This window comes from Ictidomys tridecemlineatus, chromosome 7, assembly GCF_052094955.1.
Source record: "Ictidomys tridecemlineatus isolate mIctTri1 chromosome 7, mIctTri1.hap1, whole genome shotgun sequence".
Taxonomy (NCBI): domain Eukaryota; kingdom Metazoa; phylum Chordata; class Mammalia; order Rodentia; family Sciuridae; genus Ictidomys; species Ictidomys tridecemlineatus.
Window position 1 is genome coordinate 180,907,203 of NC_135483.1, and position 22,500 is coordinate 180,929,702.

At 46.3% G+C, this 22,500-nt stretch overlaps 1 protein-coding gene and 1 long non-coding RNA gene across 2 annotated transcripts; both read left to right on the forward strand.

Annotated features, from left to right (window-relative positions):
• The first annotated feature begins 2,376 nt into the window (after positions 1–2,376).
• Cdk5r2 (cyclin dependent kinase 5 regulatory subunit 2) lies at positions 2,377–4,879 on the forward strand. The gene has a single exon (XM_005330484.4). The coding sequence runs from the start codon at positions 2,556–2,558 to the stop codon at positions 3,657–3,659; it is 1,104 nt and encodes a 367-aa protein (XP_005330541.1). The 5' UTR covers positions 2,377–2,555; the 3' UTR covers positions 3,660–4,879.
• A 2,462-nt stretch (positions 4,880–7,341) lies between these two features.
• On the forward strand, positions 7,342–12,397 carry LOC144365345 (uncharacterized). Its single transcript, XR_013423660.1, has 5 exons — positions 7,342–7,526; positions 10,857–10,945; positions 11,104–11,206; positions 11,310–11,450; positions 11,943–12,397. It is a non-coding gene; the product is annotated as an uncharacterized LOC144365345 (long non-coding RNA).
• Positions 12,398–22,500: the final 10,103 nt, after the last annotated feature.

Sequence of the window (22,500 nt, forward strand, 5' to 3'; positions counted from 1 at the left end):
TACCCCCTGTCTCAAAATAATAATTTAAAAAATGACTGGGGGTATAGTTCAATGGTAAGCACCCCAGGTTTAATACCCTGTACTCACCTCCTCCAAAAAATTCTATCCATATTCATATTGCACATCTTGGAATAGAAATCAGAGTCTGGCCCTTAATCAGGTTGTTAGGTAGCAGCTGCTGCTGAGTGTAAGAGGTTGTAGAGGCTGAAGTCAAAGCATTTGGTTCCCTCCAATAACTCTAGAAAGACTCCCTGGAGAAATGGGGATTTCAAGAACTTGACAGAAGGCAGGGTGGTAGTCTGAGAGAGAATTCTGGCCAGAGCAGGAGCTCAGAAATTGAGGAGAGAGGCATTGTGTGTGAGGCAGAAAAAGGGTCTGAGGCAGGGCAAAGCAAAGAGTGAGAAGGAGTGAGACCCCTGGAAGTACATGGTCTCGGGATCCTGAAGCAGAGGAGGCAGTTCTTGATCCTGATCAAGAGAACAATAGGAGGTCACAACAGGGCCTGGAGTGGGGGTACCATGGTGGTGATGTCCGTGGTGCTGCAGGGAAGATCTTGTTCTAAACATTACCAGCAATAGGCCTTACGTCAATGAGGGACTCCTGGGAGCAGTGCTGGGAGGACCCACGTGCCATTCAGATTCACGTGCCCAGTGTTTCTGCCAGCGCAACTCAGTCTCTGTGGGGCCTGTCCTTAACTACCGGTGAGCCAACTGTTCCTTGGGTGTCAGATAAAGGCTGACTCAGAAGGCCTTGTAGGAGGAAGTGGGGCCAATTACAGGAGTTGAAAAGAAGGAACATTTCCCTACAACTGTGGAGAGAATAAGAGATTGAGCAAGCCAGCTTGAGCTGCAAGAGAATAAAAATCAGATCCAAGAGAGCAGGAGCAATTCTGTTGAGAAGGTACACACTGGGTAGGAGTGTACAAGGAGGAGGTACAAGTCTGAGTGTGACTATGGTACTCAAGATAGCCAGGCTGCAGGATTCCAGGAGGGTGTGAATGAGTAGGGGCCGGGAAATTGATAAGAAAAGCTGGGGCTTCTGGTGGTTGGACCTGCAGCCCACAAAGATTCTGGAAAAGCCTATCTAGAATGAAACACACACACACACTTGAATGTGTGCACAAACTGATCTTCATAACTATGGATCCTTGGAGCTGTGTGGGTCCATGAGGCACATAGAGGCAACTCCAGGGACAGTTCTGAGGATTTTACCATGTAGACAGTCTTCTTTCCCCATCAGGCTCATACCCACCTCCAAGGCCATTTAAGAAAATAGAAGTCTCCTGTGTTGGGAAGCTACAGAGAGCAGACCAGGAGACGGGTGCTACAAGGCACATAGAGCTAGCTGGGCTCGGGACCTGCAGGTAAGGCCCAGAGAGTCCAAATTCCTGGACAAAGATCTGGTGGGCACTGAGGAGGGGACAGACCCAGAGAGAAATGGGTAGGACCTAACCAAACAGCCTGCAGCTGGAAGTTGGGCAGCAGGGCCTGGGCAGCAGGGCCTGTGCAGCAGGATGAAAACCCACCTCAATTTGGACTGGAGTGGAGGTTGACCAACCCTCTTAGGCCTCCTTCCACACAGGAAGCCATGTCCACTGTCCAAGCCTGATCCCAATTTTCAGCGTTTCCCCAGGGATCAATCATCCATCACCCACCCAAATGTGAATCAGTGTGTGCTGGTGGGGACAACCAGGCAAGACGAGCTGCCCAGGGACCACAGCCGCAGGCTCAGCTGCAGGGACATATTCTGAGGGTCTTGCTCCCCTGAAGCAAAGACCCCCAAGAAGGCAGACTCTGACCTGCAGGAAGTCTCATCATCGGCCAACACCCCCTCACAGGCAGAGCAATAATGTGCCTGCTGACAGTCCTTCACAGTGGCGGCGGGGGGCGCTGAATCGACCCGACGGCCAGATTGGAGAAACCAGTGCAGTGCCAAGGAGCTGGGACCCGCGCCTCTGGATGAGGGCACTCACTGCCACGCTGCCCTCCCACACATAGATGGGGGCGGGGAAAGGAAAGACTGTTCCCAAGGCTTCTCTGCTACCGCGAATCCAGTGCATCAAAACACGCTGATCCACCGCCCTAGGATTTGGAGAAGGTGGTGGGAGCAACCATTCTCCCCACGCCCTACCTCTGACCCAGAGAGGGACCCTCGAACGAAGGCCACCTCCTGCCCCTTACCCACTTTTCCCCTTCGCGTGAAAGGAAAGGACCCAGGACAGAGGGTGGGAGCTAAGGCGGGATTTGAGATTGATATCTGATATCCTATTGGTCAGAGGAGCTGCCGATCAGAAGGGCAGCTCGGTGAGGATTGGCTGCGTGAGGCGGGGCGCGGCGGGGCGAAAGAAGGGGCCTAAGGGGTGGGGCTGACGCTGCAGCTGGCGCAGCTCAGACTCTGAGCAGCCGCCGCCGAACAGCAAAGCAGCTCCTTCCCCCGCCTGTCCGCGCGCGCGGGCCGGGGCTAGGCCCCCCACCGCCGGGTCCCCCGGGGCTGCAGCAGCAGCGGCGCCGCCCGCGGTTCCCGCCGGGGCCCGGGCGCCGGCCCCGCTCTGCAGGATGGGCACGGTGCTGTCGCTTTCCCCTGCCTCCTCGGCCAAGGGCCGGAGGCCCGGCGGGTTGCCGGAGGAGAAAAAGAAGGCGCCGCCCGCGGGGGACGAGGCGCTGGGGGGCTACGGGGCGCCGCCAGTGGGCAAGGGCGGCAAAGGCGAGAGTCGGCTCAAGCGTCCGTCCGTGCTCATCTCGGCGCTCACCTGGAAGCGCCTGGTGGCCGCATCTGCCAAGAAGAAGAAAGGCAGCAAGAAGGTGACGCCCAAGCCAGCGTCCACCGGTCCTGACCCTCTAGTCCAACAACGCAACCGCGAGAACCTTCTCCGCAAGGGCCGGGACCCCCCCGACGGCGGTGGCGCTACCAAGCCCCTGGCTGTGCCAGTGCCCACAGTGCCCGCGGCTGCTGCCACCTGCGAGCCACCGTCGGGGGGCAGCGCTGCAGCCCCGCCGCCAGGATCGGGTGGAGGAAAGCCGCCGCCGCCACCACCCCCAGCCCCGCAGGCGGCGCCGCCGGTGCCTGGTGGTTCGCCGCGGAGGGTCATCGTGCAGGCGTCCACTGGCGAGCTGCTCCGCTGCCTGGGCGACTTCGTGTGTCGACGCTGCTACCGCCTCAAGGAGCTGAGCCCTGGCGAGCTGGTGGGCTGGTTCCGCGGCGTGGACCGCTCGCTGCTGCTGCAGGGTTGGCAAGACCAGGCCTTCATTACGCCCGCCAACCTGGTGTTCGTGTACCTGCTGTGCCGCGAGTCGCTGCGAGGGGACGAGCTGGCGTCGGCCGCCGAGCTGCAGGCCGCCTTCCTCACCTGCCTCTACCTCGCCTACTCCTACATGGGCAACGAGATTTCCTACCCACTCAAGCCCTTCCTCGTGGAGCCTGACAAGGAGCGCTTCTGGCAGCGTTGCCTGCGCCTCATCCAGCGGCTCAGCCCGCAGATGCTGCGGCTCAACGCCGACCCCCACTTCTTCACGCAAGTCTTTCAAGACCTCAAGAATGAGGGCGAGGCTGCCGCCGGCGCCGGGGGTCCACCGAGTGGGAGCGCGCCCACAGCTTCTTCGGCCGCCAGGGATAGCTGCGCGGCCGGAGCCAAGCACTGGACTATGAACTTGGACCGCTAGGGATACCCAGGGGCCGTGCCCGCCCCCCGCCCAAGTCTCCGACACAAACTCGGACCCCCCTCTCCCCCGCCCCCGGGACTCTCAAGCCACCGCCGGTGTTACCGCCACTCTGGGCTGGGCGGAGGAGGAGCCGCTCCTATCCCGCAGGGGAAGGTGGAGGCTAGTCACCAGAGGCCACGGTGTCTGGATTTGCTGGGCGTGGGCTGGGAATGGGGGATGAACACTGGAAGGGCACCCCAGCCTCATCCTTTCCATCTGTCAGTGTCCTTATCTCTTCATTTCTGCCGGGTTCCCTCCTTCCCTGCCGTGCGTGTCTGTTAGTCCATCTCCCCTGTTCCCCCCCCCATTTCTTCACCTTCTTTCTGTGTCTTCATCTTTCCTCCCGTCTGCACTTTCATCTCTCCCTCTACCTTTGCATTCACCGTTCCTTGGGTGTGTGTTTCCATCTCCACCTTACCCCCGTGCCTGACTGTACCCCATTGCCCCCGTTTCTCCTCCTGCACCTGTGTCCCCATCTTCCCTTCTTGATCTCTTTCTCCTTGCTCCTGTCATGTGTGAATATTTCCCCTCCTGTTTGCCTTCCCCCTCTGCTTGTATCATCTTGCAATTCTTCCCCTGACTGAGACCCCTTATCCCCCTCCCCAGATCAAAGGGACTGTTAGTTTTTAATTTGGACCAACTGAGGTGCGACAAGAAACTGCAGTCCCAGGCGACCAGATAACCACCAGAATGGCCCCTTGCCCCACCCCCACCGCCTCTCCCCACCTTTTCCAACGTGTTGCATGCCGGGAGTTGGCGGGGGATGGGGGCGTGGAGGGACTGCTGGCTTCTTTCAGGAGGCTGAGATTTGGGGCAAAATCAACCTGCGAGAACACCCCGGCGGCGATGCCTCAAGTGGGCGGGCGGCAAGAGAAAGAAAACTCTACTTATTTTGAGGGAGGGGCGTCCCTCTTCCTTATCCTTAGGTTTCTTGTTATCCCTCTCCCCTTTTAATTTATTTCACTGTTTCCGGAGGGAGGGGGGAGGGGGGTTGTTGGGCCGAGAACTGACCGAGGTGCTGAGCTGGGGAGGGACTGGAATCTTCCCGGGAGAGTACCAGGAACTGGGTTGGGCCTGGGGCCGTGTCCAAGGTGCCAATGATGCGGGCCGACGGCGCGGGCCGCACTGTCTGTCTGTCCGTCTATCCCGGAGAGAACTATAAAGCGCTGGAAGCGCCTGCACATGGTTTTGCGCCGGCCTTTCTTTGGGCCCCTGGAGGGAGGGAACGGGAGCGGAAATGGAACTGTCACTGGTAGAGCAGGAGGACCAGATATAGGGGTCTACTGGGGAAGGTCAAGTTCCTGAGAGCTGCTACCTGCTGACCCCTCCCACATCAGCTTCAATTTTACAGAATAAAGTGGGGTAGCCAAGGGTTGAGGCTGAATCCACAATTCCCATCCCAGCCTCCATCTTGTCTAACCTAGCTCCTCATAAATGCCCTGGCCACTTAGAGACAAGAGGTAAGGACAGAAGTCGTTTCCCTTCTATGAGGTGACCCCTTGAGGAAGAATTAACTAGTCACTATTGCTGCTTTTCCTTTTTCCCTACCATATAGTGGATCTAGAGTCCAGTTAGGTCGGTGTTCACCGTTCCCGAGTGGGGCCTGATGGCTACATTCAGCTACCCCACCCCCACCCACACCCCCACATATGTCCAACCCTCACCACTACTGGGCAGCTTGGAGGCTGCTTTGGTTACAAGCCCACCCAGGGCAGTCTTGGGAGGCCCATCCCTGCTTCCAACTCAGACCCTGAATCAGGGAGGCACAGAGATGAAAAGGGGAGACGAAAGCCATTCTTCAGCATTGAAACAAGAGGGAAGATGAGCTTTTGGCTTGAGATCCCTGCTCAGCCCCCATTGCCTTCTTAGCTGCAAGGCAAATGGCTAAGTGCTCTGGTTATTGTTCCAATGGCCCAAGGAGGGCCTGGCTTCAACAGAGCTCTTGAGGCTCTAACCCCGATCACCACCGTGGCCTAGAGGACCCAAAGAGAGAACCAGGAGGGGTTGGCCAAGACCAGGCCTCAGGTTCGCTGTCCGTGGTGCTGACAGGCACATTTGGGCAGGGTGGGGACTTGTATGGGCAGGAAGAGTTGGGGACTCAGTCGCTACTAGATCTTCTGGATAATTTAGAAATAGGATGTAAGGTATTTTGATGGCGAGTTACAGAAGTCTGGCCCGAGACCCCAGCAATGTCGCTTCCCACTTGCCCTCCTGGGAGATCAGGACTCGGCCTTCATCCGGCTTCGGCCCAGAGCTTTAGCACCAGGCCTGGAGCCGGAAATCCTCAGTCCAGATTTGTGAATCGAGCTGGGGGGGGGGGCGGGGGGGAGCTGGCGGAAGAGAAGGCGGGAGCAGCCGCCCATTGGCTGGAATTTGGCGCAGTCAGCGCGGTGCCGTCATCTCTCCCGGTTTCGGAGGAGGGAGGGAGGATCACTTGGGTCACTCCGCGGCTGTCGCCATAGTAACCAGACTGAGCGAGCGGGGCCGCCTCTTTACTCTCCCACTTCTGGCTAGGGAGAAACAATCCTGGTTCTCTAATTTGGAACTAGTTAGCGAGACTTGATTGAAATTTCTGAGTTAGAGGAGCCTAAAGGGAGTGATATGGAGATGGCAGAGCCCAGGCAGACCCGCATACATCCTGCCCTCCGGAGGTCTCTAAATACTGCCCCCAACCCACACATAACACCTACACCTACACACACACACACACACACACACACACACACACACACACACACACCCCTCTTGGAATCTGTGGTCTGGTACTGTGGACCCAGAATGAGAAAAAGGCCTTAAGGAATGGTGTTAATTTAAATCTCACCTTCCTTACCATGCCCCAAAGCATGAGCCACTACTTTAATCCGATTAGCTGGAAGGGACTGTAGGAGGATCAACACGGAGGAAACCCGTAAGAATTATTCTCCTGGGTCAAACTTGGTCAGAATTCTGTTTTCTCCAAGATGGTCTTTTGGGGAGGCAAAGGGAGAAAAGAGTACGTGTAGAAACAGGATAAGATGACTTTTCTTTACTGCCCTGGAGTGAACCTGGGGGAGGTGAGTCCAGGCTGGTGAGGAGGTGGTGAAGAAGGCCCAGAGTCTGGGGAGCGGGAGGAAGAATGGAGATGGAGGATGGGAGACAAAAACCCAGCTGGAGCCGTGACTCAGCACTTCCCCTCGCAAAGAGCCGGGACCACTCTTCCAGCATAGGGGCAGCCAAAGCGGGGAGGGGAGGAGAACAGGAAAATAAAAGGGTGATAACTGGTGAGCCACCCCTTTACGTGATCCGTGTGGATACATGCATTGACACATAACCAAAAGGGCACATTTTAACCCAGAGCAAACACACATGCATTTATACTGATTAAGGGTCATTCAGTCCTAATGTACTCTCATCTTCATTCTCCCCTTCCCTGTCCTGCTTCCTGGAGCAGAGGACATTTTGTCCAGAGATCCATGCTCGCCTGTCCCTAGAATACCTTGGTACTTATTGGAAAAGGAGAAATGCAAAAACTTGCGGGTGTGTGGGGTGTGTGTGTGTGTGTGTGTGGTGTGTGTGTGGGGTGTGTGTGTGTGTGTGTGTGGTGTGTGTGTGGTGTGTGTGTGTGTGTGTGTGTGTGTGTATGGGGGGGTGTTGTCATGGTAACTGTTTTGTCTGCCAGGCACGGTTCACAGCAACCAGAGCATCTGGCAGGATCCAAGAGGACATCCTATGGGTTCTGCCCACTGGGACTCTGCTTCAGACACCCAGATGGGCACCTGGGGAAATTTCTATAACAGAGCCTGTCAAAGAGCTCCTCCAGGCAGTTCACCATGATTAACTACAAGCCAGGTACAGGCACCTGACCACCTTATTCTCCCGTTAAGTGGTATTCCAGATCCCCCTTGTAAATCACAGATAACATTTACAAAGACTCAAGACAGCAGGTATTAACCCTTCAAGACCTTTTTTTTTTTTTTTAAGACAGTGACCTTCTCTCTCAGCATCTTGACACATACATGTCCTACAAAGAAAGTTATTTTTATCTACACAGGAGTGTAGATGACAGAAACTTTGTTTAGTTAGTGTGATAAAAGACTGGGTACACACTGGGCGCAGTGGTGCATGCCTGTAATCCCAGCCACAGGGGAGGCTGAGGCAGGAGGATCACAAATTCAAGTCCAGTCTGGGCAACTTAGACCCCATGTTGAAACAAAAGATAAAAAGGGCTGGGGATGTAGTGCGCCTGGGTTCAGTCCTCACTACTGAAAAAAAAGGAGAAGGAAAAAAGAAAGGAAAGAAAGAAGGGAGAGAGGGGGGAGATTGTGAATAAAATAAACTGCAGGGTACAATCCCAGAACTCAGTTTCCTTTGACTTTAAAACCTCATGAAGTTTTTAGATGCAGATATCTCAATATACTTGCAGCTAGGCTGACTTCTCTCCAGCTCCTCCTTTTATTTCTCTCAATATTCAAGGTTAACCTCTTAGTTTCTTATTTAAAACCCTCCATTCCAGTTTGGAATTTCATGTCCCCCCCATTCTTCCCACTGTCTCTTTAGCTGCTCTCAAGGTCTCTTTCTGCTTAGAAACACTGCCCATAATAATTTCCCCCCCTCTTTTTTATATTTATTTTTTAGTTATAGGTGAACACAATGTCTTTATTTTACTTTATGTGGTGCAGAGAATCGAACCCAGTGCCTCATGCATGCCAGGTGAGCACTTTACCTCTGAGCTACAACCCCAGCCCCATAATTTCTCTTCTCTTTGAGACTTTCCCCAATTTTTTTTACACCACTTACTCATAGTTTCCCGTGAATTTTTTTGAGATTTTTTTTTTTTAGTTGTTGATCGACCTTTTTCTCTTTCTTTTTTTTTTTTCCTTTGGTGGCTCTGGGGGTTAAACCCAGAACTTTGTGCATAAGAGGCAAGCACTCTATCAATTGAACTATATCCCCAGCTCCAGACCTTTATTTTGTTTATTTACATGCGGTGCTGAGAATCGAACCCGGTGCCTCACACATGCCAGGCAAGTACATTACTGCTGAACTACAACCCCAGCTCTCCTGTGATTAATATTTAGCTTTAAGTCCATAAATCTTAAAATTAGTCTATGGGTGTTTTCATATATGACAACCTAAAAGTACAGAGGGGTGATGATGAACTATACAGAAAGGAAAAGAAGTACTTCTTTACAGTACAAATTTTCTACATGCTACTCATTTAAAAAAAAAATGTGGTGGCATTCAATGATATAGTCCCAGCCACATGCCAGGCTGAGGTGGAAGTATCACTTGAGTCCAGGAGTTTGAGACTGTCTTGGGCACTAAAATGAGACTCCATCTCAAAAACAAATTTAAAAATTTACATATTATTCCAGAAAAACACAAAATATCAAGAAAAGCCAAGAAAGAAGAGTAGATTGTAGAGAACTTGTCCTATCAGATATTAAAATTGTTGTGGAGCTATGATAGATAAAATGTGTGGCCCTGATACAGTAATAGACTTACTAATAGAATAGAAAAGAGAATCCAAAACTAAATTCTGTCATAATGAGAATTTAACAGAGGAAGAAGTTCCCTTTGGAATTTTTGGGGAAAATAGATTAGTCAGTAAATGGTTTGGGTACGATAGGGTAGTCATTTAAATGAAGAAAAAAAAGGCCAAGCCCACCTCATCCCTACCCTGAAATAAATTTCGAATTGATCAAAGATTTAACTTTTAAAAAGTATAAAAGCCCTAGAGGAGAAGGCAATGTGAAAATATCTATTAATATTATAAATGTACAGATCTTTCTACTCAGAAGTCTAATTTTAACTTCTAGTGTTGATCCTAGAGAAATACTTGAATAAGTGCACAAAAAGATATGAAAAGGATTTTGTTTTACTATACTATTGTTTGGAGAGAGAAAAATTGGAATCAACCCTAAATATCTAAATATAAATATAGGGTAAGAGTGAAATATATTTGGATACATTTGATACATCCAATTTACCAAATACTCCAATAATTAGTTAGAGAGAGAGAGAAAGACTGAAATTGTTATTGACAGGAAAAATATCCAAAATATTTAACTAAATTAAAAGTCACATAACAATACATATGATACAACATCATTATGCAAAAAAGCAAAATAAAATTTCTGTGTGTATCTTGAGAAAGAGATGCATTGCAGGTCCTCTGCCTCTGAGCTACATTTCAAGCCCTTTATTTATTTTTTTTATCTTGACACAGGGTAAGTTGCTGAGGCTGGCCTCAAACTTGTGATCCTCCTGCCTTAGTCTGGGAATACAGGTGTGTACCACAACACCTGGCTCCCAATCCTTTCATAAAATTTTATGAGACAGGGTTTCACTAAATTGCCTAGGCTGCCCTGGAACTTTCGATCCTCCTGTCTCAGCCTCCTGAGTAGCTGGGATTATAGGGTGTACCACTGTGGCTGGCCACATTGCTATTGACAAGTGATTTCTGGGAAGGGACTGGGATTGATGTTGTCTGGAGGACTTCATTTGTAGAGTTTAATTTATTTATTTATTTATTTATTTTTAACTCTTTTTTTTTTTTTTTAAAGAGAGAGTGAGAGAGAGAATTTTTAATTTTTATTTTTCAGTTCTCGGCGGACACAACATCTTTGTTGGTATGTGGTGCTGAGGATCGAACCCGGGTCGCACGCATGCCAGGCGAGCGCGCTACCGCTTGAGCCACATCCCCAGCCCTGTAGAGTTTAATTTAAAAAAAAATTTTTTTTAGCTGTGGATGGACATAATACATTTATTTAATTTATTTACTTATTTTGATGTGGTGCTGAGGATCAAACCCAGTGCCTCATACTTGAGAGGCAAGGACTCTGCCACTGAGCCACAATCCCAGCCCTAGAGTTTAATTTTTTTACAATAAAATATTTTATTGTTTGTTTAGTTAGAAAACAATAATTAATATATGATCATTAATATTAGATTAAAAACTTTAAGAAAATATAAGTTGCTTATTACTATTATTGTTATTGTTGCATCTTGGGATGGGTGGAGAACATCTTTTTAAATGTAGAGAGGCCTTAGAAGAAAAAATTGAGTCATCTGATTCCATTTAAACTTTTTGTGTGTGTGTGTGTGGGGATCTTAGTATTGGGGATTGAACCCACTGAGCTACATTCCCAGTCTTTATTATTTTTCATTTTGAGACAGGATCTCACGAAGTGACTGAGGACCTCGCTAAATTTCTGAGGCTGGCCTCAAATTTGTAACCCCAGCCTCCCTAGTCACTGGGATTCCAGGTATGCACCACTACACCCAGCCCATTTAAACTTTTGAATGTCAAAAAGAAAAAAAAATTGCTCTTCATCACAAATTTGATTTATTTTCTTGTTAGCATTTGTCCCCACCTCATAAATGTTGTTACTTATTTACTTGGTATCCTCTCAATAAAAATAAGGTTGAAGGACTAGTGACAAACTGAGAGAACATATTTGCAACATGGTATACTTTTCAACAGAAAAACAACTGAAACTATGAAGACAGAATTCACAAAAATAAATGTAAGTAATTGATAAATACAGGAAAAGATATTTATCTTCATATTGACCAAGGAAATTAAGGCCAAACAGCAAATGAATTATTGCATCTCTTATCATGACAAAGGTCATCAAAATGGAAATTCCAACTGTGGGAAAAGCATGGGGAGATGAACATGCTAGTTTGGTCTCTGGAGAATACTGAACCAAAATGTGAGAGGCAGCATGTTCTTCAGCTACCACATTTCGAGAAATCAGTCCTGAACAGGTAAATGGGAAAGACCTGACATGGATGCTTATTATTACAGCTTTTTTTTTTTGGTACTGGGGATAGAAACTAGGAACATTTTGTCACTGAGCTACATCCTTAGCCCCCTTTTTTATTATTTATTTTTAAATGTTGAGACTGGGTCTTCTAAGTTGCCTCGGGCCTCTCTAAATTACTGAGGCTGACCTCAGACTTGCAGTCCTCCTGAATCAGCCTCCCAGGTTGCTGGGATTACAGGTGTATACCACCACATCCAGCATAACGTTGTTTATAATCATAAAATACTGACTACAAGAGGCTGGGGATGTGGCTCAAGCGGTAGCGCGCTCACCTGGCATACAAACACACATACAAACAAAGATGTTGTGTCTGCCGAAAACTAAAAAATAAATATTAAAAATTCTCTCTCTCTCTCTCCCTCTCTCTCTCTCTCTCTCTTTCTCTCTCTCTCTCTCTTAAAAAAATACTGGCTACAACATGAATGAACATCAGCAGGAGATTAAGTAAACTGTGGTAAGCTGGTATTTACTGGGGTATTATGAACCATTAAAAATTATACATCAGAGCCAGTTGCACGCCTGTAATCCCAGCGGCTTGGGAGGCTGAGAAGAATCTCGAGTTCAAAGCCAGCCTCAGCAATTTTGAGGCATTAAGTAAGACCCTGTCTCTAAATTTAAAAATACAAAACAGGGCTGGGGAATGTGGCTCAGTGGTCAAGTACCTCTGAATTCAATCTTCAAAAAAATATATATATATATATATCTCAGTACAGATTTGTTGATGTAACAAATGACTATGACAAAGTGAAAATAGTAGGTTGAATAGCAGGTTAAAAAACATTATAATATGATCCCTTTTCTTATTTTGTTTTATTTTAGTTTTTTAGTACTTGAGACCAAATCCAGGGCCTGGAACAAGCTAGGCAAGTCCTTTATCACAAATTATACCCAGCCTTCAAAGCTTGGTCTCTCTCTCTCTCTCTCTCTCTCTCTCTCTCTCTCTCTCTCTCTCTCTCTCTCTCTGTGTGTGTGTGTGTGTGTGTGTGTGTGTGAGAGAGAGAGAGAGAGAGAGAGAGAGAGAGAGAGAGAGAGAGAGAGAGAGAGAGAGAGAGAGAGAGAGAGAGAGAGAGAGAGAGAGAGAGAGAGAGAGAGAGAGAGAGATGCACCTTTAAACAACACTCAGATCTTGACTCAACAACCATCTCCTTCCTGATGAACTCAACTCTGCCTGCCTGACTGCTATATGGAAACAGAAAGAGACAAAGAAGGAAGGAAAGAAAGGAAGGATGGAGGGAAGAAGGAAAGGAAGATGGAGAAGAGAGAGGGCCGGGGAGGAAGAGGAAGAGGGAGTCGGGTAGTATCTGGCAAAGGAGAAGCACATCTCCAGCACTTTCCCTCCTTTCCCACACACCTTCAAAGCCTGTTTTTCTCTCTTCCAAAGCTGTTCTCAAATCCCTATGTTTTAAGAATGTCCTTTATTGGAGGCCAGGCTCCTATCTAGACCAGCAAACACGTTTATGTCTACACAGCATACGTGTGGCGGTGCATACACACACAGAGGCAGGGCCCATTGGCACACATTCTTACAGGATTCTAGACCATTTTAAGAGCACTTCTCTGTATTTTTCATAAGTGCCACAGAATATCCACTGTTCCTTATTCAAATAATAAAACTAGGGAAACTTTTCACATTAACTTGTTCATATCTTTTTATTAAGAAGTACAGTGCCTAATAATAATTCTCCATAAGTGAGAGTGGGTGTTTATTCAGGTGGCATCTGATTTCTTAGAAACAATGTTTTGATGAGCATTTATGCATTGGACTTCCCCCCATTTATCTCCTTATGGCAATGAATAAATGCACTTTAGAAAAATCACGATGTTTATCTTCAGTTGCCAATAAGTATACAACTGAATATGTATCTTTAGGACTTGACTGTGGTAACTAACTCCTTCTAGATATTTATATTCCTATTTTTCTAGATGTTCTTGTTTTATGTTGGGTTTGGGAGTTGAGTTTTTGGTATTTAAAATGAATCTGAAATTTATTCTGTATTTTTATGGTATAGCTATTTCACTCTTTAATCTATCTTGGAATTTATTTTTGAATGTCTTGAGACATAAAAATTTTCCCAAAATTAATAACAAGCTGTTTAGCCTTTGAACAGTTTTATCCCCCAGCAAATGCCATCTTATTATTTATGAAATTCACACCCATACATGGATCTGTTTCAAGGTTCTCCTCTCTTCCACTGGTCTACTTGACTATTGCTGTGCCAAACCACACCTTTAATAACTAGTTTTGCAGTATGCATATTGTTCTTTTGCTAAAATTGCCTTGTCTGTTCTTAAACATAGTCAAGAAGAACTTTAGAACCACGCCTTTCAAGTTCCATAAAATTTCTCTGGGAGTTGGATTGGGACTGCTTCACTTTTATAGATCAATTTGGAGAGTTTTAACAATTTTGCAATATTAAGTCATTTCACCTAGGAACATGCTCAGTCTCTCCATTTTTTCAGGTCTTCTTTTATGTTCCTTAGTAAAGGTTTTCTTCATATAGATGTTTTTCATTAGGTTGATCTGGGAGCAAATTTTTATTGCTGTTATAAATATCTCTTTTTTTTGAGAGAGAGAGAGAGAGAGAGAGAGAGAGAGAGAATTTTTTAATATTTATTTTTTAGTTTTCGGTGGACACAACATCTTTATTTATTTATTTTTATTTTTATGTGGTGCTGAGGATCGAACCCAGCGCCCCGCGAATGCCAGGCGAGCGGGTTACCGCTTGAGCCACATCCCCAGCCCTGTTATCAATATCTTATTCCCAATTCTTTTTTTCTTCTTTGTACAGGGTAACAAGAGAACCATAGATTTAACCTTGTTGAAGTCCTTGCTGGAATTCTATTAGTTCTAATTATTTTCCAGTTGAATCTCTTAAATTTTCTAAGCAGATAGCTTATTTTCTGTACACAAGGACATTTTAATATCTTCCTCTCTGATATTTACACATAGTATGTAATTTTTCTTGTCTTATTGTATTAACCACCATGTCCTGTACTGTGCTCAGTAGTAGCAGAGATAAAAAGATTAAGAGGAATCAAAAAGACATCCTTGCTTGTCCCTCACTTTTATGGGAATGCTTCTTATATTTTACCAACTGCTTTTATATTTGTTTTTTAAATTGAATATTCTGTGTGCATTGCCATATAGTAAATCATCTCAAATCATTTTATGGAAGAGAAAACTTAAATAAAAATTAATTATTCAAACCACCTATGCTGAGTAAAACACCAACTAAACCACATCAAACTATGTGGTCTTGGGCATGTGCAATTTAGGATGTAGGAGGGGGTGACCAAATGACCCCTGGGACTCCTTTTTCCCCCACAACATTTAGACAGTGTGATATGATACACAGAACAAGATGATCAATCAAAAATTTGAGTCTCTCTTCTGCCGTTATTCTCTCTTGATCTAATAGTTAGTTATTCAACCTCTCTGAATTTCAGGTTTGTTGTGTCAATCAAATGTCTATGATAGGAATAACAACATGACGGTTGATGTTGACAAATGTTGCTATGATAGTCAGCATTGTTAATAAATATCGATGTGGAGGCTGAAGGTATAGCTCAGTGGTAGAGCACTTGCCTCCCATGTGTGAGGCCCTGGGTTTGATCCCCAGAACCACAATAAACACATAAATACTGATGGAGGACTAAGGTACAGAGATGGATTCCTGAATGGGGCCCTGGGATCTCTGTTCAACTCAGCTTGCCCCTGAGGCAGTGGGGAGCCCTGGAGGCCGGGGCCTCCCCTGAGCTCTCCAGTGACCTGGGTGACATGTGTTTACTCCCTGCTGCCAGGCCTGGGTCCCAGTGGGACCCACGTGCCTCTCTCTGGAATGCCTTCAGCTGCTGGTATGTAGGTACTTGTGACAGTCTGGTCCAACACAGCAATATTTCTGAGTCTAGACCATTGAGTCAGCAAGCTGCCAGGCCTCTCCTGGGACTCTCCACTCCAGGGATCCCCCCAGGCCGGTTGGGACTAGCAAAGAAGAACAGCGGAGTCCTGCCTCCACAACTACTTTGTGACCAGGGTCAGGAAAAGTACATCTTGGGGCATCTAGGCCCTAAGAATGGTGTCCACACATGTGTGTGCTATTGCCTGGACTAACATCCATACAGCAGAGAGTAGTGGGAATGACCTGAGCTTGGGGCAAATCTATTCCTTCACTGCAGGACCTTGGGACTTTTTTCCCTCATCTGTCATCTAGGAATAAAGGTATCCTTTAGTATCCAAGTGGGGGTTGGTTCTAGGACCCTGCTTGGGATAACAAAATCTGCAGATACTCAAATCCTTTATATGAAATGGTGTAGCATTCACACATAGACTACATACATCCTCCCATATACTTCATTTTTATTTTTATTATTTTTTTTGTGGGGCTAGGGATTGAAGCCAGGTGTTCTACTACCAAGCTACATCTCTAGTCCTTTGTATTTAATTTTATTTTTTGGTACTGTAGATTGACCCCAGGGGTGCTTAACCACTGTGCAACATCTCCAGCCCTTTTTATTTTTTATTTTGAGACAGGGTCTTGCTAAGTTGCTTAGAGCCTCACTAAATTGCTCAGGCTGGCTTTGAACTTGCAATCCTCCTGCCTCAGTCTCCAAAGCTGTAGGGATTACTGACATGCACCACTGTGCCCAGCTTTTCATTTTATTTTTGAGGCAGGGTCTCACTTAGTTTCTGTGGCTCTCACCTAGTTGCTGAGAGTCTCAGTTGCTGACACTAGCCTCAAACTTTCGATTGTCCTGCCTCAGCCTCCCAAGTTGCTGAGATTACAGGCGTACATCACCACACCCAGCCTCCCATATATTTTAAATCATCTCTAGATTACTTCTAATACCCAACACAATGTAAATACTATGTAAATAGATGCTGTACTACATTAATTAGGGAATGACAACAAGAAAAAAGTCTGTATATGTTCGATATAGACCTTTTTTTTTCAAGATTTTTTTTTTTTTTTTTTTTTTTAGTAGTGAAATTGAACCCGTGCTAGGCAAGTGCTCTGTCACTGAGGTACATGGATGGCCTCAAACCTGCAACCTTCCTGCTCAGCCTCCCAGATAGTCGGGATTATAGGCATGTACCACTGCATCTAGCTTTCTTTTTTTTCCAAAATATTTTTGATCCATGGTTGGTTGATTCCATGGTTGTGGGGCCCATAGATATGAAGTGCCACTATTATAACACTCCCACTATTAAAGAGGCTGTCATAGCTATTAGGTGAAATCGTGTTATGGATCAGCTTTGTAAACTGTAGAGCATAAATACAAGTAGTTCTGGGTCTGATCCTTAGGTGCATGATCACAGATGTGACCATCGCACAGATGTTTGCACAGGACGGACCCAAGAATCATGTGTCAAAGTAGAAAACCAAGGGGAAAGGGTAGGGGCACTGAAGAATGATCACAGAGAAGGAGGATGAATCCTAGAGTCTACCATCAGAGCCTGGGACCCTTCCCCTCTTTTCCAATTCATCTCGCTACCCAGCAGGCCCCAGATCTCTCTCTTTGCTGCAGGATAAAAAAAGGACAGCATTGCCTAGGAACCTCCCTGACAACTCTTGCTGTGTTGCTAAGCAACTTGGCCTCCTCTTCCAGAAAGAAGAACCCAATGCTCCAGGCTTGGACTTCCAGCCTCTTTTAGCTACTTCTTCTTCTTTCAGTCTCTAAGAAGGAAGGAAATTCAAGGCAGGATGTTCTTTGACTCATGAAGGAAGAATTAGGATGCAGAATTGGAGAATTAGACTGACAGAGAAATTGTATGAGCCTGCAGGGAAGGTCCCTGCTTCTAGGCTCATCCATGTGAGGGGCAATGACAGTCATGGAGCAGCCCTCTGTGCTAGAATCTTTAGGTACATTCTCTGTCCTCAAAATAAACCGAGGAGAAGGGTCTAATCAGCATTTCTATTTTATAATGAGATCACTGAAGCTCAGAGAGAGTAACTAGCCTTCTCAGCCCCACAGAGAATAAGCTGAGATGGGATTTGAAGCCACATCCATCTGAGATCCTTACTCCACCGAGTTGTTAAAGATAAGCAGGGTCACAATGGACCACAGGAACCATTAAAATGCATTTCTCACTTTGTTATTTGTCTGGAACTCATTGTGAGTGCTGGAATTGGGAGTCTGTGCTGGGGTTGAGCTGGGTTTGGGCATTTTGATTTGCAACTTCCTGTGCCTCTCAGAATCCACATATTCTTCCATGAATATGATGGTGATCAGGGGAAAAGGGGTGGGGGAGGGACTAAAAGCTGGGCCACCGGGGTTTGAACTGCATCTCTGCCACTAGGCAGTTCTGTGATCCTAAACAAGTTATTTAACATTTGTGCATCAATTTTCCTCATCTACAGAATGGGAACAATACTAGGACCAATTCCAGAGGATTGTAAAGGCTAAGTGAACGTAAAGCTCTTTGAATAATTCTTGGCATATAAATGTTCAGTGAGTATTTATCCTTCTTATTGTTACTCCTAGGCAGCTTTAGCATATAAAGTTCTTTCATATCCATGGTGGTTAAGAGAACTCACTGCCTCTGGAATCGGGCTGGGCTCAGATCCTGCACTGCCTTTTCTCACTGTATAACTTTAGAAAAACCTTATCTCCTCTGAGCTGCAGTTTTTTCCTATGTAAAATGGGGGAAATAGCAATATAGCAATGTCTACTTCAGAAGATTGCTGAAAGATTGAGTGCAATTTGGGTATTAATCATGGTGATGTTAGTTGCTGTTACAGGAAAACCTCTTTCCTCAGTTAATAGTCCATACAATAACCATGGAAAGTTATTAGATAATGATTAATAATTAAATAATTAGAAATTTTAGATAAAATGACGATAGACTTAGAGAAAACTAAGTCTTGAAATAGTGTAGACATATTCTCAAGGTCACAGAGCCAGTATCTAGTTGAGAACTTATAATTCTAGATTCAGAATATTCCCCCTTCCCTCTTTTTTTTTTTTTTTTTTTTTGGTGGTGGTGGGTGGGGATTGAACCCAGGGGTGCTTAACCACTAAGCCACACACCCCAAGCCGTTTTTTGAAAATTTGAGATAGGGTCTTGCTAAGTTGCTGAGCCTTGTTTTGAACTTGTGGTCCTCCTCCCTCTGCCTCCCAAGTTGCTGGGATTATAGGAGTGCACCACTGCGCCCAGCAGTACGTTCTGCTCTTACTCCCCAAAGAAACAGAAGAGTCTGAGTCCAGGAGGCCAGTCCATGTGCTGATGGTTGTGATTCCATACCCAGTCAAGAGGCTGGTTCTTGGTGAAACTCACCCTGTGGGCCCAGGACAGTCTGGACTGACAAGGAAAAGTGAGTATGGCCACTGAAGGTCCTCCCCTGAGCATGCAGATTGGGACTAGAAGGGGAGGAAGCAGGAGCTTGCTTTGCTTCATTTCTATTTATTTGTCTAAGAATAGAAAACACTGATAGATGTACCAAGGTACTTACATAATCAATCTTTATAGCAACCCTATGAGGTAGGTTCTATTATTATCATATCCATTTTACAAATGAGGTCATTGAGGCACAGAGAAGTAAAGGTCACATAGCTTGTGATAGAGCCAGCACTCCAAAACCTGGGAAATGTAGCCCTTGCTCTTAACTGCCTTGCTATGCTGCCTTCATATATATGTATATATATGTGTGTGTGTGTGTGTATGAATAATTATATATATATAATTTTAGTTGTAGTTGGACACAATACCTTTATTTTATTTATTTATTTTTAAGTGGTGCTGAGGATGAAACTCAGTACCTCACACGTGCTAGGCAAATGCTCTACTGCTGATCCACAACCCCAGCTGCCTTTTGATCATAAGAATAGTATGCTAAAAAAGAAGGAAATAGCAAACAGGGTCCAGCCAGAAAGAATTCCCAGAAATAGAAAGAGTTGCAGTTGATGGGATGTTGAGCCACTTTCCTCTGGTTTTGAGACACACTGCTGAGGTTGGACATGCCACCCAAGTCAAGATATAGTCAGACCCTCACCTGCACTCCTGAGCACAGTGGTCTACTCCAAGCTTGTAGAATGCAGGTAGGAAACTAAGGCTGGCAGAAGGCAATGGGATAACTCCTGACAAGGAACAAACACATGGAGACACTTGTGAGACAAGCTGTCAATCAGTCCTTCTTAGCTAGTTGTCTTCTGTTATGACTGGACAATTAGACAGTGCATGCCTGCAATGGGGAAGTAGCAGTTCATGGTTACATGAAAAGCTCTCCAACAAGAGAGGATCTGGTGGAGTGGGAAGCACCTGAGCTCTGGGGTCCACTGCTGGGTCAGCCACTGAACTTCAAGCCTGTTTCTTCATCTGAAAATTAAGGTAATACCCCCACCTGGTAAGGTTGTAGCCAGATCAAAGGAGACACCACCTGTAGAGCATCAGCATAGGGCAGAACCTGGCACAAAGTCAGGTTCAATGAATGGGAAGGTATGCTCTGATTGTCAGCAGGCCCTCTTGACATGAATTATAAATACTTTAAGGAGCAAGCTAACATGGGTTTTGATGCATTTTAAAGTCATATCGATGGGAAGATGGCCAGGAGCACAAAGGCTCTGATAAAAAGATATCACAGCTGCCCAAGTGGATGTGTGCCTATTAGCTAATATATTAGAAAGTACTCTGCTAGCCTAGGTGGCATGGTTTCTCCATGACCTTGCAGTTCTCAGAGAGCATGAACACAGATGCCCTCTTTCTCACTTTGCCTGTTAGCAGGCCTTACTATCTTATGTGCAAGATATGGCAGGTAGGGGATGGAGCACTTGTTACTGGAGGAGCATGGTTCTGCCTGATCCTGCATGGAAGTAATCCTAAAACCAAAGTGATCAAGGGTTACTCAGGACTATGGAGAAGTGGGGAAATGTCTGGCAGGGGAAGCAGATGGCACATGTCCTAGAACAAGCCTTGAGACTATGGCCAAGTTATTTAACATCATGGGCCTTGGTTTAATTAACCTCCAAGTGGATAGAGTTGTACTGCTCAGTCTTCCTCCCTAAACTTGGAGGGGAACAATAAAACAATGGATTTAAAAACATTCTGAAAAATATGTAGTGCAGATCTATGGTTGGGGGCAGGGAAGTGAGCCATATTTTCAACAGTGACCTGAATGAGGTGATAGACAAAAGACTGAGAACTTCAGGGTATGCAAAAGGGGCTGGACCTTGAATGGAGACAGGAAGCAATGGTGGAATCAATACTTTGAAGGGCCAAGGACCAAGGGGTTCTCAGTGATGACAGGCCTGGATTGTAAGAAGCTGCATGTGGTAAGCCTTCTTTAAGGCTTGGGTCAAGACCACAGACTTAGGGCTCAGACACCATCAGAGGAGCAGGGGAGCTTCCAGAGCTAAGGCAGCCTGGGGAGAAGGATAGCCATCTTTAGGATGTTGAAGCCAAATTTGACCTAATTGATCACCTTGAACAGATAATTTCCAACCCTTGAAAAACAGTTTTGTTTGTTTTATTTTTGTTTGGAACAGAGGTGGCTTCTGATATTTTATAGAGTAGAGCTTGCAAATCTCTGGTTCAGCTTCATTATTTTAATGAGATGAGAATGGAGCCACAGAAAAGAGATATGATCTTCTGAAGGTCACATAACAAGGTAGTCGCCAAGCTGCAACTGGAACGTAGGTTTTCTGGTTTTCTGTCCTATACCCTACCCCCTGGGGCCTATAGGACATAATAGCAGGGATCCTGCTTAAACCAGAATGTGAGATGAGGAAAGCAGAATGTCATTGCATTTAAAAAGGCATAGAGAAGAGGAAGGAGATATGGCAGTTATCAATAGCGGCCTCTGTAAGGAGACTGTAGGCAATTTCCCCCATGATTCATTACATTCTTCAACCAACCAATATTTAACAGATCTTACATAAATATTTTTCAAAATTTCTATATTAACTATGTGTTATGTGGAAAACCATGAAGATGAAGTGAAAAATAAAATGAACATGGATAAAGGCTCTCTCCCTAGGTGGACATGGGTGATTGATTGTCTCTCTGGGAAGGGGCATCAGGCCCAACCCACAATTCTAATTGTCCAACCTTTCATCTGCATTTCCTTTTCCACATGGAAATCTCAACTGCCTTGTGGAGGCTCCACAAGGCATTCTCCCACCTACCAGGAGCCTTCCTTCCCAGAAGAGACATGACCCTGGGAAAGAAATACCAGGACCCTGAAGGGGGAACCAGGTGATCTCCTTAGGGTGCAGCTTTAAAGCCTGGCATCACTTCAGGAGCCTTCCTCAGGGTTGCTTTCCTCCAAGGGAAGGCATTTAAGGCCACTTCCCAGCCAATAAGTTTTGGAAAAGCTGAGAAAAGAGCATAAGGACGGCAGGCCATTGGGCACAGTATTCAGAAGAGCCTCCTAGCCAGAACGATCCACTCGACCCGCTTCCCGGACTTCCCAAGGTAGGATCTGTGATGAGGGTCAGGATTCCTCTTTTCACCCTCTTCTCTGAAGTCTGAAGGAAGTCTGGGGCCAACCTGGTCCTCTTGTTCTCAGCCTGGACAAGCACCAGAGGTTCCACCACGTGGCGCCCAAAGCTTTCACAAGTTTAGGTGTCGTGCTGGCCCACCCTACCCTCCTCTGACCAGCAGAGGGCGCGCACCACCCGCGAGAAGGAGAGGTCCCCAGCAAGCTCTGGCAGCTAGCGCAGGAGCTGGTGATAGTGAGAGCTCTTCTAAACAAAACAAAACAAAACAAAACAAAAAACCGAGGAGGCGGATCCAGAGAAAAGATAGCCACAGCTATTGGGGGCAGCGAGTGGTCTGTAAGGGGGAATGAAAGAAGGTTGGGGGAGAGATGGATAAGATGGGATGGTGGGAGAGGGAGGCAGGGAAAGTTATGAATGTGGGAAGGGGATGGGATGGAGGGGCTGGTGGAAGGTTGAGATAGGATGGAGATAAGACAAGGTAGGATGGAGGCTAGGTGAGAGGGGGGAATGTGGAATGTGTGGAAGTTGGGGTGGGATGGGGTGAGTGAAAAGCAGGG

Coding starts and splice junctions, on each gene's coding strand:
- Cdk5r2 (XM_005330484.4), top strand. CDS start 2,556: ATGGGCACGGTGCTGTCGCTTTCCCCTGCCTCCTCGGCCAAGGGCCGG.